Here is a 17,009-nt window from a genome sequence, read left to right as displayed (position 1 = left end):
ATACAAATGTAATAAAATTGCAAAGCGGTAAGTCACACAAAGACCCCAATGAATGCCAAGGGGGAAGACATTCCCGCAGGCTGGATCTGCCCTCACTGGGACCTCTCTCTTCCCCAGACATGGCCCAGTGGTCCGAGTCCAGGGGACAGCTGGCCGGTTGAACATTAGCCCTTGAAATGTAATCTGGCCCTGACATTGATTTTTTGCTTTGGCTTTCAAAAAAAGCCCGTTTCTCTCTCTATTTCAGCTTCCTCTCCCATAAAATAAGGTGATAAAACCTGTCCCCTTCCCAGGAGGCTGTGAGCGTTGGCACGGTCATGTCTTGAAGGGATCTGGGAGCTCCCTTGTCTCAGCTGTCCAAGTTGGCTATGGGTAGTGGTCACAAGGAGCCATGTTGTTTGGCAGTTACGTTTTGTTTATTCGATGTAAAAGAGTATCACCCTCTTCCTCTGCAGTGGCCCAGGTAGGGAAATTAAGGCACATTCACACGAGTAGAGAGGTGCTGGAAGCTGCGGCTCCCCAGCCCGTTCTGGGAGCCAAATCCTTGGCCAGGAGAGCACCTGACTCTCGAGAATTCGTGTGTGCTGGGACCCGTCAGCGAGTGACTCCTGCCGGGATTAGCAGGATTAGCTCTTCGTGGCATGGGCTGTCCACACTGGACCCTCAGACCAGTTGGGACCGTGGAGGTGCCTGTAGTGATAGGACAAGGAGCAACAGTCTTAAACTGAAAGAGGGTAGGTTCAGAGGGGACGTAAGGAAGACATGAGAGACGCTGGCACAGGTTGCCTTGTCGGTGCCCTATCCCTGGAAGTGTTCAAGGTCAGGTTGGATGGGGCTTTGAGCAACCTGACCTAGTGGAAGATGTCCTTGCCCACGGCAGGAGGAGTTGGACTGGATGGTGTTTGAAGGTCCCTTCCAACCCAAGCCCTTCTGTGATTCTGTCACTATGACTTCGGCAGCACAGGCGCTCACCTCTTCGCTTGCCTGTGAGATTTTGTGATACTTGGTGGTGTCTGGGCATCTGAGAGACATCTGGGGGGGAGACAGGGAGCACCCCTTGCCCCTCCACCCTGTCTTCCATGTCATAGATCAAACCCCTGGGGAATGGCCCCCTGTCTCCTTCCCCTTGCTGCTGGTGTTTCGCTCTCAGGACCCGTTTTTTCCCCTGCAGCCCCTGTGCTAGCAGACCCCCTCTACCCCAGCATCGGGGAGGCAATGAGGGCTGGCCGTCGTCTCTCTCGCTCCCTCCTGGGCTCTTCCAGTGGTGCCCAGGCAGCTCAGGGCTGGCAGATGTCACTCCCTCCCTCCCCACTGGCACAAGCAGCCCCCCAGGGTCCCTCCTTTTTGGCAGCCTCATCCCTGGGCAGTCTGCCCTCCAGCTGGCAACGTGTCTGCTCTTCAGGTTGCTTTTGGGAGCGTGTACCGGCTCTGGGAGCCGTTCACCCCCCTGGACCTCTGCAGAGCCGCTTCCCCTGCTCAGCTCAGCCGCTGCCTTCGACGCTGCACCCTTGAGCCTCCCCCTTGCCGAAAGGTGCGGGGTGCCTGTGCTGTTTGCCCATCAGATACCAGCCCCATGGCATCTTGGGGAAATAGCCCAGGCACTGAGCACCCCCACCCGAAGACAAGGAGTACCCCACTGGCTTGGCAGGGGAGGGCAGTGATTCCACGGGGAATTTGGGAAGGGAAGGAGCCACCCACTGAAAGCCTGACGCCAGCCACCGGGTCACTGGCGAGTTGAGGTCGGGTTCTGCGTGGGGCCGGTACGGCGTGTTTTCCTGACGGTGATTTATAATGGCCCTGGAGCCCAGACCCCAGGACTGCAAGACGCAGCCCCAGCGAGAAGCGCTGAGCTCAGCCTTTCAGAGCTCAACAGTCAGCAGATACCTCGTGGAATGCGGCTTTAATTGTTTGTTTATTTTGCTTTATTCGCTTAGTTATTCATTTTGCTCTTGGCGGATGCAAGAGCCAAGGGAGAGTGGAGCAGCTCACGGGGCTCGGGAGAGATGGGGAGGAGCAGGGGCTTGCAGAAAACAGGAGATTGCTCATGATAAATTGTAATGTGCTTTAATTCCTCTATGGAACAGGGCAGGCGTGGGGAGAAAAACATCCTCTGCAGCACCGCATAGCCAACCGAAAATATTCTATTCTATTTTAATAGCTATATTAAATATTAAAAGGAGTACCCATGGCAGACGTGGCTGTTGCTGACCTTGGACTGCTCAGCCCAACGCGAAGGGCGGGCAGCTCTGCGAGCCGATGCGTGGCCGGGGGGTTCGCCTCCTGTGGGGTGGGGGCCTGCATGGTGTTTATGGCAGACCCTGTGCTCTTTGGGGTTGTTTGGTCTTCTCTGCTGCTTGTTTCCCAGTCAGTTGGTAACACTCACCGGGCAGCGGGCAGGCTGAGGGCGTCCCACTCGTTCTGTGGAAGTGGGCTCTTCTCCTGTGGTGATGGACCCACCTTGCACGGGTGACAACGGGCACTGCAGAGCCTCTCCTGCCCCTCCGCTGCCACATGCCCAATGGGGCTTGCACTGAGGATCCCGCTCGTGCCCTGTGGATGCGGGGACCGCTGGGCAGCAGCGAGCTGGCCTGGGAGGATGCAGAGCACTGGCTTGCCCTGCCAGGGCTAAGGCTCCCACCCCAAAAAGCGCAGATCCCACCAAACTGTTCGCATGCTGGGACAGGGGAGGCTGGATCCCGGTTGCTGGTGAAAATATGGTCCTTAATTCTCATCTCCAGGGGTGTCAAGGTGTGTCATGCTGTTTCTGGGGTGCAAAACTCACCCTGGCTCTGTTGCTGCGGCCAGTGTTGCTGCTGTGGGGACACACAGTTGTCACTGGTCTAGGGCTTTGGAAAGGTGCCTTTTTAAGGAACCACCTTGCACGAGGGCCCTCAGGTAAAGCCCCAAACTGAGACTGCATTTTGCTGTTCAGCGTCTGTGCCCTAACATCCATAATGCAGTCTGTCCCCAGCTGGACACCAGTAAGGGCCTGCTGCCTCCAGTTCACCCTTTTTCTCCTCTCTAAGACACTTGCCTTCACAGCCTGCCTGGCCTACGGCACCAAAAAGCTCCCCAGGATGCCTCGGGCAGGGCTGGAGGACACAGCTGAGAGCCCCAAGATGGGGCAGCCCTTCGCTCCCTGCCGGCCTTCCACTGCCGCATTGCCCAGCATGACCTTCCATCCTTTGGATCACAGAACAGTTCGGGTTGGAAGGGACCTTAAAGATCACCTAGTTCCAGCCCCCTTGCCATGGGCAGGGCCCCCTTCCACCAGCCCAGGGTGCTCCCAGCCCCGTCCAGCCTGGCCTTGAGCACTGCCAGGGAGGGGGCAGCCACAGCTCCTCTGGACAGCCTGCGCCAGGGCCCCACCACCCTTGTGATAACAGATTTCTTACGTATATCTAGTCTAAATCTCCTCTCTTCCAGTCTAAAGCCCTCACCCCTTGTCCTGTCCCCCCAGGCCCTTGCACAAAGTCCCTCTCCAGCTCTCTCACAGCCCCTCCAGGCCCTGGCAGCTGCTCTAAGCTCTCCCCGCAGCCTTCTCCTCCCCAGGCTGAGCAGCCCCAGCTCTCCCAGCCTTTCCTCCCAGCAGAGGGGTTCCAGCCCTCGCATCATTGCTGGGGCCTCCTCCAGCCCCACTCCCACAGCTCCAGCTCTGCCCTGTGCTGAGGGCTCCAGAGCTGGACGCAGGACTCTCAGGGGGGTCTCAGCAGAGCGGGGCAGAGGGGCACAATCCCCCCCGTCGCCCGCTGCCCACACTGCTGGGGATGCAGCCCAGGGTATGGTTGGGGTTTTAGTCAGTGGAAGTGTGACGTGAGGACTTCAGCCTTTCGTGGCTTGACTAAATACCTGTCTATGCCATGGCCACACGCAGGGGTGGGACCTTCTGTCTGGCCAAGTGCCTCGGAAAATCCAGTTCCTGACACACGCTGGGCAGCGATGCCAGCCTCCCTTTCCTCTGAGCAGTGGGAGGGTGACCTGGCTGCCAGGGGCAAATCCTTTCTGGAAATTGTCACCAGGGAGGGTGTGTTGGCTTGTTACGTTTTTCATTCCAGTTTTTCCATGGGTTCCTCTTTCGAGGTGGTGACGATTATGCTCAGGGCTGCTTGCTGCTGGGGGATGCTGGGCACCAGCCTGGGCACAGGGCAGCAGCGGTGAGGAGTGATGATAGAAAGGAAGATCCTGCAGCTGAGTAGGAGCGACTAAAATGGAACCAGAGCTAGGAGAGAGGCAGAAACAGGCTGTGGCGGGGGTTAGCTGCCCACCAGGGAGCTGCAGCGAGGTGTATGCAGTGGATCTCACTTTTGCTTGTAGCTGGAGACAAGGAAGGGGATAGGGGGTGCATGGGAATAGTTTAGCAAACCTGTCTGAGAGCCCTGAAGTGAAAGCCCAGGTTTCTGGCTGTTTCTCAGCCCTGCTTCGTTGCAGTCTGCCCTGCACTCCCGTGACAGCAGGAGAGAGCGCGGCCTTAGAGAGCTGCCCGCAGGCAGGGGCGAAGGGTCCCGTGCAGCCGACTGAGCACACCGCTGCGCAGCCAGGAGCAAGGCCACCGGTAGCAGAGGTGCTCCCGAGCCAGCGAGCACTGGCTAAATCCCAGGTACATCTCAGGAAGGGCCAGGACAAGCCCCTCTGCCAGGCTGGTGGGACAGCTGCATGTGTGGGGTGTGTGGTTGCCGGTGGGGCTCGGAGGCACGGCCTCTCCGAGCTGGGTGATCCCGCAGCCAGCATGGGTCCCTCGTGACTTGTGTTTTCTTACCTTGCTGGTGATTTTTTGCAGCTGAGGTCTGGCTGGACAGACCTGGGCCGTGGCATGCCATGGTTAGATGGCTGTGAATTTTCAAGGTCGTGCCTCCGCTGTCCCCCTCAGTGGCCCTGGAGGTCCCTTACTGGGTCAGGGAGAGCCCGGGGTGCTGCAGAGGGGGTTGGCTGTCCAGAAGGAGGGTGGATCTAGAACCTTCTCCAGGGGCTTGCCCAGGCATCCTGCTTGACAGCATGCCTCCAAGCTGCTGAATTCCCCTCTCGTGTCTCCTCCTGTTCCTCCCTCTCCTGGCTTTGCTCTTTCTTCTCTCCAGCTGCGTTCGTGTGCTCCCAGGCACTGCTGGGCCACCCCTCCCCTCCGTCTGCCCCTTTGATGTCCTGTATTGGGTTGCAGGTTTTGCAGATTTCAGTTGCTCCTGACCTAGGTGCTTCCCAGCTCTGGCACGCAGCTTATGGCTGTTGCTGGTGCCTGCAGGAGTGAACTGCCACAGCTCTGGCATGTACCTCTCTGCCAGGGTCATGCAGGCTTTGAGTCTCCTTGGGATGCTCAGCAGAGGCAGCAAATGCTGTGATCTGCACCAGCATTTGATAAAAGCCAATGACAGGAGGTAGGAAACTGCTCTGCTAAAGTGTCTCCTTCCATAACCCACGTCCTGCTCCCAGGCACCAGAAGCCAATATCCAGATATCCAATCTCTGTTCCTTAGACCGTGCTTTGGCAAGGGGTGTTGGGAAGCAGGTGTTTCAGCTATAACTTCACCATCCTTCGCCTTCATCCTCACACTGCTGTCATTGTCTTTGCTGTGAAGGAGTCAGTATCTACTAGCCTTATACAGAAGGAAGTGTTGCTCTGGCCTAGTAACTGGTCTAGGAGCTGAAAAACTTGGTTGCTCTGGTCCAGTAGCTGAAAAACCTTAGACAAGTCACTTAAGGGCTGCAGCCTCAGTTTCGCTGTCTGTAAAATGGGCACAAGGGTGTCGCCAGCCCTTGTAAAGTACCAGGTGACCCAGGAATGACTGACACCAGATAAGAATAAGTCAGTTTATTTCCTTCCTTGTCACATATTCCCTGTGTTTCCCAGGCTGTGCAGAAGGGACAGTCTCTGACCATGTGTCAGTGTCCAGTTCAATGGTCTTGACTTGGTGCTGATCAATAAGGAGGGTGCCTGGGTCCCTCTGCTCGGCAGGGACATCCAGGATGGAGTCGTGGGGAGGCCAAGGATCAGGGAGCCGTGACCCAGCTCTAGCTCTCCATGTCCTTCCTCTCTCTCCTTGGTGGCATCGTATGAATCTCTGCTTCTTTGCCAGGGGGTGTGAAAGCCTGTTCCCTCAACTGCCTGGCCGAGGGTTTCAACTTCTACACAGAGCGAGCCGCGGCCGTGGTGGACGGGACCCCGTGTCGGCAGGACTCCAACGACATCTGCGTCAACGGGGAGTGCAAGGTGCTGCTGGGGTCTGGGACGGGCACAGGATGGGGAGGCAAGGGCAGACCCCCGGGCAGGGGGGTGCTGCCCGCCAACTGCCCTCACGGACACGGGCGTCCCTCTCCTGAACACCTGGTTTGCCTGGGGGAGCAGGAGCACATCTCCTTGGGGACTGTGCCCGTCCGCTCTCGTGCCACGTTGGCCTGCGTTAGCAATGGGTCTCTGCATTTACAGCCCGTGTAGTTCCAGGCACTTGGTATTTCCCTTGAAATGGGATCTGGAGGGCTATAAAAGTTTAATTATGAGAAAGCGCTGTGGGAGTGGCGAATGTCCCCCAGCAGGCAGGCAGACAGGCTCCCTCTGTCTGTCTCCCTTCCTGTGCCTCTGGGATCTCTCTGTCTCTGTGGGACTGAATACACTGTGGAACAAAATGGCGGTTGCACCATAGGTGGCCATAGCCGTGCCGGTGACCCACTTGCTAGCCCATATGATGTGGCAGCAGGGCAGAGCCGGAGGCTTCATGTGGGCTTGGTGCTGGTGCTGCGGGGACATGGCTGTCCTCAGGCCGCTGCAGCTGCACCAGCTCACACAGGCAGCCTAACCTCTGCCCGATCCCGCAGTCACGGGGTTTCTGCCTGCATGCCCCCAGCCTTGGAGACAGACCCCCACGGCAGTCCCTGGAGACGAGTGATGGAAAGGTGGGGCTGGGCAGAGGTCATGTTGCTGAGCACTCCCTGGTGTACACTGCAGTGGAAGCGAGTGAGGAAGAGCCCATGGGAGTTCCGCGCTCCCTGAGATGCTGCAGCTCAGGTGTGGGGAGGACAAGGCCCCACCAGGACGGCTAATTCCCTGCTGCTCCTTCCTCCAGCACGTGGGCTGCGACCGTGTCCTGGGCTCTGATGCAAAGGAGGACAAGTGTCGCGTGTGTGGGGGAGATGGCAGCTCCTGTGAGACCGTTGAGGGCGTCTTCAACCAGTCCCTGCCGGAGGGAGGTAAGGAGCAAGCGGCCTGGCCAGTGCAGCCAGCATCACCCACCCTCGAGTCCCTCCTCAGCTTCGCCTTCTGCTGGGGATGCGCAGGACAGGCAGGGACATATCCCAGGAAGCACCCCAAAGGGAAGGACCAGGCTGCAAGCAGGGAGCACGCCGCTCCCGTTCACCGACCAAGCCGTGCCCCAGCCACCGCTGGCACCCAGGTCCCTGGCACAGAGCACCAAGCTCCTGCCCTGCTCCCCAGCTCACGCTACCCTCAAGCCAGGCTGTGGAGATGCCCGTGGAGATCCCAGCTCCACAATGCCTCCAACCACAGCCGGGCCCATCGTGAGAGCCCACACTGCAAAGCAAGCAAGCCACTGTCCTGGCGGGCCATAGTGCTTTTTCCATCTGATTGCAGTGGGTGGCTGAACGAACACCTCTGCACTGCCAGCATCTCGTTTAGTGTTTAACCCATGGGTGACAGGGTGGCACACGCTCCCGTTCAGCCCAGGGCAGGGTTGGCTTCAGGCTCGGAGCCTGAGCATCACTGCTCACCAGCTCCGGGTTGTCTCACAGGTTACGAGGAGGTGATCCAGATTCCCAAGGGCTCCGTCCACATCGACATCCGGGAGCTGAACCTCTCCATCAACTACCTAGGTGAGCTGGGGCTGGGGGACACTGAAATCCCAGCCAGACCCCCCTTGGTCTGCCATTTCTCTGCGGTTAATAGGGCGTGGGAAAGGCCTAGCAAGGAAAAGTTCCCACTGCAGCAGAGGATGGGGCTGGGGGTCCCAGCTTGGGGCTGGGGGCAGAGGAAGGCAGCAGGGCCTGCTGGCAGGGCAGCGTGTCCTAGGCCAGCGTGGGCCACGGCACGGAGACGCACACAGCCCCTGTCTCGCTGCGGGGCTGCCTCCTGCACTCGCTGTTCAGCAGCGTAACCCTGCGCAAACCCCACGCCCCGCCGTTCCTGGCTCTGTCTGCAGCTCCTTGGCGTTCCCCCCTCCGCCAGCATGTTGGGCTGGGGATTAAAAATAGACCTGCTCACATTTTCCTTGGGCTTAATTTTCCAGCCAGACTCTGGCTGGTTTTTACAACAGGGTTTTTTCTTTCCCCTTGTCTTCTCTTTCTGTCCTCCAAGCGAGGGACAGTGATCGGGGAGGGATGGGCAGGGGTGCTTTCTGCTGGCTGGCTGCCGGGTACCTCCGCAGTGGCTCTTCGGGAGCAGGAGCCTGCCTGGGTGCTGGCACCGGTGCGATGTCGCAGTGGGGCTCTCCTGACAGCATCCCTCCAGGCCAGCAACCTTTGCTGGGTTCAGGGATGCCAACATCCCTCACTGCCCAGCCCAGGTACACTGGGGACTCCTCATGTCCATCCAAACTGGATTTCTGTGCACTTGGAGGCACGGCCCAAGCTCATATCTCTGTCGACTGCCGCCACCAGTCTCTCACACTCCAGGATCCGTCCCTGGAGGGAAGGGAGCATCCTCCATCCTCATCAGTACGAAGCATCCTCCCCAGCGTGAAGCATCATGGCAATGAGGTCACTGCCAGTAGCGAAGGCAGGAGTGATGCCGAGCTGGGTGCCGGCACGGTGTTGGTGGCAGAGAGCAAGCGGGGAGAGCGTGGGAACGCGAGCAGGAGCGAGCAAGAGAGCCGATCCCCCTCTAGTGACTCGCTTGGGCAACCACAGCCAGGCTCCTGGGGACCAGCCTCCTCCAGTAGCCCCAGCAGCCGAGACCCAGTCTGCACAGCTGGAGCTGAGCCTGGCTTCACGGCCACAGCGTGTCACACTGCCGGTGTCCCCGTCACCACCCCGGGCAGCTGGCTGAGCTCCCCACAGCAGTCCTTCCGCAGGGAGGTGGTGGGCAGGCCAAGACAAGACGATGGGTGTATCAGTCCCACCTCTGCTAGGGACTTTCTGTGTGACCCTGACCCAGGCACCTACTTTATTTGCCCCACCAGTTCCCTCCCTGTAAAATGCAACTGATGATATTTACCCTCCGTAGTAGCAGTGCTCCAGGCCTGGCAGATGAGGAGTGCCTGGCCAAAGCTGGATTCAGGTGCGTTCAACCTTTCTGCTAACCCTTGCTCCCCTGTCCTCGCAGCGCTGAGAGGGGAGGGCGGCGAGTATTACATCAACGGGAAGCTCTCCATCGATCCCCCGCGGCGCTTTGACATCGCAGGCACGACGTTCCACTACAGGAGATCCCCAGAGGAGCCTGAGTCCCTGGAGGCCTTGGGACCCACCAACGTCACCCTCTTTGTCATGGTTGGTAACACAGTTCCTTTGTACCTCCAACTGGTATGGGCCTGGTCTGGGCTAATAGAGACCTTGCCGTGACTACGTGGGTATTGGAGCTAGTCAGCCCATCCTTGCTGTCTGCAGTAAAGGGGCACAGACCTCACAGATAAATTGGGTTTAATTCTCAGGTCTCCCTCCCTATTCTGCCAGGCTTTGGAATGATTCAGTCTCTAAGTGCACGGGAGCTAGTTCTCTGATCGTGTCACCTTCCTGGCTGCACCACTGTCATCACTGGTGGCTGCCATGTCAGTGTTAGAAGGGACTGGAAAGAGAAGGGGGGGAGATTTCAGCTGCCCTGGATTTTAAAGAGCGTTCTGAGGTTGTGGGACGCCATCCGGATGGTCACGTGGACTTCGGTAGCACTGATGCCTCGGTGGTGCCTTTTTCCACAGGTCCTTGTGCGGACGGAGCTGCAGGGGATCCGGTACAAGTTCAACGCGCCCATCGGCAGGGATGCCTCAAACCAGTATTCCTGGCACTACACCCCATGGACCAAGTGCTCCGTGCTGTGTGCAGGGGGTGAGGTTTGACCCCGTGTTGGCTGGTGGGGGGACACGTGTCTGCACTCCTGTGACTCCCACGCGCTGTGTCTGGGCACGTCAGTCAGCGCACTGACGTTAGCATCTGCTTTGCCTAAAGGAACTCTCAGGTTTCTACATATTTCCACCTTGCACTCAGCCATGTGCAAGCTGGTGTCAGTCAGCATGATCTCGTGGGCAGAGTGCCAGGGCAGGCAACCTGGATGCCGTTCTTTGGCTGGAGCATGGGTGTAGGTGACTGAGGTGATGGAAGGTGGCATGATATGCTTGAAGTTCATTTACTTATGTGATGCAGGACAGGTTAGCCGATTGCAACAGCCCTTCTGCCCTTCAGACCTACGTGTCTGTGAACTGAAGCACTGCTGATGCTTCCCTAAATCCCTTGGGCTGGTTCCTGTGTGGATTGACACACAGCCTTGTGCCATGTCTCGTGGTTCTGGAGAACCTGGCTGCGAGTGACTGAGCCGGTGTTCAGAGAAGAGGGAGGCAGTTTCAAAAGCAAGGCTTAATCATGTTCCCTGTTTAAAGCTAAGGGGCCCTGATCTGGTCTTGTGCGTTAGGCCTCGACAAAGTGTTGCCCCCTCTTGTTCCAGCTATTCCCCTCAGTGCTGCCCAGAAAGTGTCACAGGACCAAGGTTAGAGCAGTTTTATTGGAGGACGAGATCCTTGGAAAGCTTTGATCCTCCTTCCTCTGCAGACTCTGCCGGGTCCTGCCCTGACTGACGAGCCTTCACCCCATCCATTTTTTTCTGGAGATGTTAGAGGCAAAGAAGGCCTTGGTTATGAACAGAGAAGTAGCTTCAGGCTTGACGGGGTGCAGTGACAAGTGACTGCCCTGTCACATTGCCCACGTGGGAGCAGAGCTGTGGGGCTCGTCCCTGCAGCCTGGCTCAGCGCTTGCCTCAGAGTCCTCCTTCTCTTTCTCTTTCACCTTTGCCCCTTTATTTTTCACAGGCAGCCAGATCCAATCTGTGGTATGCAAGAAACTTTCCGATGGTTCAACTGTCTTCAACCATTTCTGTAGCCCCGAAACCAAAATGCCAGAGCGGCAGAGGCCATGCAATACTGAACCGTGCCCCCCGGCGTGAGTACCATGGCTTGGAGGAGATCAAGGGAGCATGGGTGGAAAAAACAGTGTGGAGGAGGGTGAAATTCCCCCCTCTCTGCCATTCCCAAGTCAGAGGCCCCTGCCACAGTCCCCAGGGGTGACACCACCTGGCTGGAGTAGCTCTGCTGGGGAGGGGGGACAGTTTTCTCCTCCGTGCCCCTTCGTGAACACAAGACACCACGCAACCCACACAGCCCAAGTGCATCACTGCGGGGAAGGGGCCGTGGCGATGCAGGGAGCAGAAACCTGTCTCCACCGCAGTGCTCTGCGCGCGAGGCTGCGCCGTGCCTTGCTGGCTGAGAGATGTGCCGAGCACAGGGTGTGCTGGCCGAGGATGGTCCCTGTAGCGGGACCTCCTCGCTGTGCTGCCTGCAGAAAGGAGCCCTCCCCATCTGGTCCTCTGGTGCAGAGCGGATACTCAGCGCAGTCCCTTGGAAATTATCCCAGCCCCTCCTTGGCTGGCCCCTCTCTTGAAGGCGAAAGGGAGATGTGGAGGAACTCCGCGGTTCAACCAAAGCTGCCTGGGAGGCAGTGGCCAGAGTAGGAATAGGGCTCTGTACAGGAGTGTGGGGACAAGCACGGACCACCGTGCCCCTCGCAAGTTTTACTGTTTTGCCTGTCTCCAGCTGGGTGATTGGGAACTGGTCTGACTGCAGCCGAAGCTGCAATGAAGGCGTCCGCACACGCAGCATCTTCTGCAAGCGTAAGATCTCTGCCACTGAGGAGAAGACCTTGGATGATGCTTCTTGCACCCATCCACGGCCAAAGATGCTTGAGCCTTGCAATAACCAGACGTGCCCTCCAGAGTGGGTCGCCCTGGACTGGTCTGAGGTAAGTGCTTAACATCAGCCCTCACCTCTCTGATGGCACTGGTCCTTCAAGAACAGTGTCAATCACTAGTCCAGAGCGTTGGTGATAGCTGCTGGCCCTGGAGAGCGTGATGTGGGAAATGGTGGTGGAGCTCGGGAGACAGTCAAGGTGGGAGCACTGGTGGGGAGAGCCAGTGCTGCCTCTCTCCGCTCTTTGCCGTACGTCCTGACCGCGTGTGTCCTCTCCTTGCAGTGCACCCCAAGCTGCGGGCCGGGTTTCCGCCACCGCATTGTCCTCTGCAAGAGCGGTGACCACAGTGCGACGCTGCCCACCTCCCAGTGCCACGAAGGCTCCAAGCCCCCGACCAGCATGAGATGTAACCTGCGGCGCTGCCCGCCACCGCGCTGGGTGACTGGCGAGTGGGGAGAGGTAGGGACCATCCTTCCCACGGGGTTAGTGAAGGAGAAGACTCTGTGTCCCCAGCCCCTCGTCACCTAGTGTGCAGGAGGCTTTTAACTGCCAGCAGAACCTGATGTGGCCACCACAACTATCTGGGGGGCAGCAGGACTCCACGGCACCATTCTTTGCCCCACCGTGGCTCAGGAAGCCATTGTACTGGGTGGCCCAAGCACACGGCTGACCCAGGGACTCTCCTGAGCCTAGCAGGGCCCCAGGGAAGTCATCGGAGGGCCCCCAGGGTTATCTGGGGGGCAGAAGGGCAGCGCAGGATGGGGAGCAGTGCAGTGAGCTGCAGAGGTGGGCCGGGACTGCAAGCAAGGCCGCTGCTGGGCCACCTGCCACAGCCCAGTGCCTGCACTGGGGCGATGCTAACACCCCTCCGTTCCCTCTAACACCCCTCGAGCTGTGGGGTGACATCAGGGTGCAGGAGGCCAGGGAAAGGCTGGTGATTTAGGGCTGGATGGAGAGACCTTTGCTGAGTCCTGGAGATTCGAACCAAGCTTTTCGGGAAGTGGGGCTGCAGTGCTCAGCCGTGCCGGTGAGGTCCCTGCAGCTGCTGGGGAGGGAAGGGGCGACTGCATCCAGCACCCTTCACCCCTCCTAAGACCTGGCCGTGCCCTCTCCCCCTGCATTATTCAAGTCGTGGCGGCTGTCGCAGCTCCGTGCTGTGCTGTTTCCCGGCAGTGCTCCGCGCATTGTGGCCTTGGCCAGCAAAGAAGATCCGTCCAGTGCCTGGCTCACACCGGGCAGCCATCCAGCGACTGCGTGGAGACCCTGCAGCCGCCCGGCATGCAGCAGTGCGAGACCAAGTGCGAATCGGGACCTACGGACAACCCTGAAGGTGAGGGAGATGGGGGACTGGGGAGGGAAACGCGGAGCACTGCCAGCCTTCAGAGTCGTGCGGCACAGGGACACTGGAGCCAGCACAGCCCGTTGGGCTCTAGGTGCTGTGCTGTGGGGTGAGGCTCTCGTGGGGACACTTGATGGGTTCCCCTCTGGTCCCAGGCCAAACAGGCATGCCGTGACCTTGATAAATGAACTGCACCTTGGCAAAGAGAGGCTTTCAGCAGCTTCTTCAGCACGGCTGCATCTTGCTGCTTCCTGGCAAACAGCCTCCAGGAGCTGGGCATCGGGGGGCAAAAGGAGCTTGCAGAGGGCTGGTGACAAGTCCCGCCCTGGGGCTCCTCACCCCTCGAGGCAGCTGTAACCCTGCTTCCCTCTCACCCATCCAGAGTGCAAGGATGTGAACAAGGTGGCCTACTGTCCGCTCGTCCTGAAGTTCAAGTTCTGCAGCCGGACCTACTTCCGACAGATGTGCTGTAAAACATGCCAGGGGCACTAGGGACACAGCGTGACCCCCGTGGGAAAACTGGAAGGCAAAAGCTACGCCACAGGGCTGCCGAGCTGTGCCCTTCCTCTGCGCCCCAGGAACCTCCCCTGGGTCCAACACAGACACTGGTCGTGCTTCCAGTGGGAGCCGGCGTCACCCAAACCCGTCCCCCAAAGACACGCACCCTTTGCCCCCGAGCTTCACAAAGGCAGGTTCCCAGTTAAACCACTGCCAGCTGCTGCAGACACTGCCACGGCCCAGTGCGCCAGAAGCCGGCTGATGAGCAGTGGGAGAGGGAGAAGCTGGGCAGAGCGCGGCAGCAGGGACATTACTTGAAATTCTGACGTTGTTATTTATTAGTAGCGGACCCAGGGCCCGCAGGCGCCAAGACAGCCACCGAAGCGGCACCGCTCGCCCCGCTCCTGCCTCGTCCTGTTCCGCGCCTGTGTCCCGAGGGCATCGCGGGGCATCGCGCTCCGCAGTGGGGTGTCCCTGGGGAGGCTGAGCGCATGGGGGGCTGCTGCCAGTCCCTCGGGGGTCCCCGGGGAGGCAGGGAGGAGGTTTCAGGTGGCCTGGGTGACAAGCGTGGCTTGTGGCTTCTGGGCGATGGATGAAGGTGAGCTGCTGGGGGGGGCGGGGTCGGAGCAGGAGTGTTGTTTTCTCGGTTTGCATCCTGTCACCTTGGGACCTTGGGCAGGTCACTCAGCGAGCAGAGCAGTGACACCAGTTTAACTGGGAGAGGGGGTTGTTGAAACTCTCTAACCACCTACTTTGATGGGAGTGTCCCCCTACTTTTCCTTAAAGCCCATGTCACTATTAGGACCCGTTTTGTTCCAGAGACACCTTGAAGCACGAGCTGAGGTCACGTGCTCGGGGTTGCACTCACTTAACGGGCGTCAAGGACGTGCCGGGCTGCAGGAAGCAAAGCAAAGCGGAGGAGGATGCAGGACGAGAACTGTCTTGGTCACAGTGTCCCTGTTGCCAGGTTGTGACTCAGGAACAGTCTTTCTGGTCCTGGCAGGGCCCTCCCCAGCGAAGGCCACGGCCTCCGCAGCTGCTTTGCCTCCAGAGGTGCTTTACTTCCAAAGGTGCTTGGCCTCCAAAAGGTGCTTTCTCTCCAAAGGCAGCCTCGCCGCATGCCGCTGTGGCCTCAAGGTGCCGGTCCCAGTGCCACCTGCTCCTCTGCCCCCAGGAGACCTCCAGTGATGGGAGAAGAGCAGGCTTGAAATTCTGCCAGGTCACCTCCTGGCCAAATCTGGCCAACACACATCTCCACGGGCCACTGCAGCCTGCGGAGGAGACCTGAATTTCCAATCTACAAAGCAGGTGCTTTTTGTTTTCGTTATTGTTATTATTTTCAGGCCTTTCTGCATCACAAAGTTGGGAAGTCTTGTCCAAAGCCATGTTCTGTTCCCCTTGGGGGTCATCCGTAGGGTGCAGGGAGGTGGACAGCCCTCTTTCCCGAGAGCAAACCTCTCCGCCCCGCCAGCCCTCGCGTGTTACTCTACCGTCTGTATTTTCACCCACTCATCAGCCGATCCCAGCTTCTCTGGTGCTCAGCAACTCCCGTTTGGCTGTCGGGCGGGAATTGATTTGCCTTCCTTCCTGGTGCCATGCTCCGTACTGACAGTTTGGGAGGGGAGGGGGTGTTTTCACCTTTTTATATAGAGATATATATAATGAAAAATATTTAACATACTAATTCTGAGAAGGAGCGACATAACGCCATGATTTATAATAAAGGAGTAGCTACGATCCCGGGCGCAGCTTCTGGTCCCGCTCTTGTTTCTCAAGCGGCAAGCTTGGGGTCTGAGCAGCCTCACGCCACGATGCTCCTTGTTCCTACGCTGCAGGAGGGGTTTGGGTCGCAGAGGAGGGTTTTACCTGCAGCCTGCGTGACTGGAGCAGGTCAGAGAGGTGGAGATTCGCCCAGAGCTGCTGCGTGGCACATAGGAAGAGGCTTCCCCTTGGCAGACCCCTTGCAGGTTGGCTGTGCACCCCGGGGGCACACAGACCCCGTACTGGTAATGCTGGTTTGGGATTTTTTGCGGGGGTTGGTTGAAGAACTACGTGTCTGAAACAGCACTGATGCCTCCCAGAATCGCTTGGGCTGGTTCCTGTGGGGATGGACACAAAGGTTTGCACCACGTCTCGCGGCTCTGGAGGACCACAGGGCAGAGTGTTTGGTAGGGCAGCGATAGGACAAGGGGTAACGGTTATCAGCTGCAAGGGGAGATTCAGGCTAGAGATAAGGAGGAAGTTCTCTATGCGTAGGGTGAGGAAATGCTGGCACAGGTTGCTCAGAGAGGTGGGAGATGCCCTATCCCTGGAGACGTTCAGCGTCAGGTTGGACGGGGCTCTGAGCAGCCTCGTCGAGTTGATGTCCCTGCTCGTGGCAGGGTGTTGGACTAGAGGACCTCTGAAGGTCCCTCCCAGCCCAAACCACTCTGTGATTCTGAGTCTAAGCTGGCTGCAAGTGACTGAGCTGGTATTCTGCAGCAGAAAAAGACAGTTTCAAAAGCAGAGGGCCCTGACCTGGTCTGATGTGTTAGGCTTCGACAAAGCATTGCCCCCTCTTGTTCCAGCTATTCCCCCAGAAATGTTTCTGCCCAGAAAGTCGCCCAAGGCCGAGGTCAAAGAGATTCATTTGCAGAGGAGAGCTCTCAGGAACACTTTGATCCTCCACTTTCTGCAGACTCTGCTGGTGAGAGACGTGCCCAGCGCACGGTGCGTATTCGCCATGGATGGTCTCCGTAGCGTGACGCCCTCCCAGAGCTGCTGTGCCACCTGCACTGGGCCAGGGCAGCGGCGAGACCCGGGCTGGGCTCTGCAGCAGCGGAGCGCTCCCGGGCATGGCTGCCATCGCTCGGTGTGCGTGTGGAGCTGGGCGCCGGTTCCCGAGGCTGCGGGCTCTGCCACAGCCGTGCTGGGCGAGCGGAGGGGCCGTCGCAGGATGGCAGGTCTGCAGGGGGACACGGCGGTGGAGAACCCTCAGCTTCCCACCCCGCCATGACTGTTTCCTTTGTCCCCTCTGGGCTGCTTTCTGCTGGGGGGCTGACCACTGCCGGGACCGCTCAGCACGACGGGCTCTCCCCTTCAGGCACGGCCCAGGGTCAGCGGTGCGGTGCCGTCGCACGGAGCCGGGGGTTTGCAGAGGAGCTTTTCCACCCCAGGGCTGTTGGATGGAGACGGAACCGTGCGCACAGGGTTTGCAGGAGCACTGGCTCTGCAGTCCTGCTGGGACTCCAGCATGGCTGCTCCCTGCACAGCTCCAGCTATGGTCTCTTTGAGATGGCTTTGGCCCAACT

The 17,009-nt window shown here is 58.9% G+C and overlaps 1 protein-coding gene across 1 annotated transcript in view; it reads left to right on the top strand.

Moving 5' to 3' along the window:
- Positions 1-15,457, top strand: part of ADAMTS10 (ADAM metallopeptidase with thrombospondin type 1 motif 10) — a 58,401-nt gene extending 42,944 nt beyond the window's left edge. The window contains exons 16-25 of the mRNA XM_075444302.1: positions 6,065-6,198; positions 7,049-7,172; positions 7,731-7,811; positions 9,259-9,422; positions 9,848-9,974; positions 10,949-11,078; positions 11,729-11,933; positions 12,165-12,341; positions 13,056-13,212; positions 13,604-15,457. Coding sequence (XP_075300417.1) covers positions 6,065-6,198; positions 7,049-7,172; positions 7,731-7,811; positions 9,259-9,422; positions 9,848-9,974; positions 10,949-11,078; positions 11,729-11,933; positions 12,165-12,341; positions 13,056-13,212; positions 13,604-13,713 — 1,409 coding nt within the window. The 3' untranslated portion in view covers positions 13,714-15,457. The remainder of the gene's footprint in view (positions 1-6,064; positions 6,199-7,048; positions 7,173-7,730; positions 7,812-9,258; positions 9,423-9,847; positions 9,975-10,948; positions 11,079-11,728; positions 11,934-12,164; positions 12,342-13,055; positions 13,213-13,603) is intronic.
- Positions 15,458-17,009: the final 1,552 nt, after the last annotated feature.

Source organism: Opisthocomus hoazin, chromosome 27 (assembly GCF_030867145.1).
Source record: "Opisthocomus hoazin isolate bOpiHoa1 chromosome 27, bOpiHoa1.hap1, whole genome shotgun sequence".
NCBI lineage: Eukaryota > Metazoa > Chordata > Aves > Opisthocomiformes > Opisthocomidae > Opisthocomus > Opisthocomus hoazin.
The sequence above is the reverse complement of the archived record's forward strand: the minus strand, read 5'-3'. Positions and strand labels throughout refer to the sequence as shown.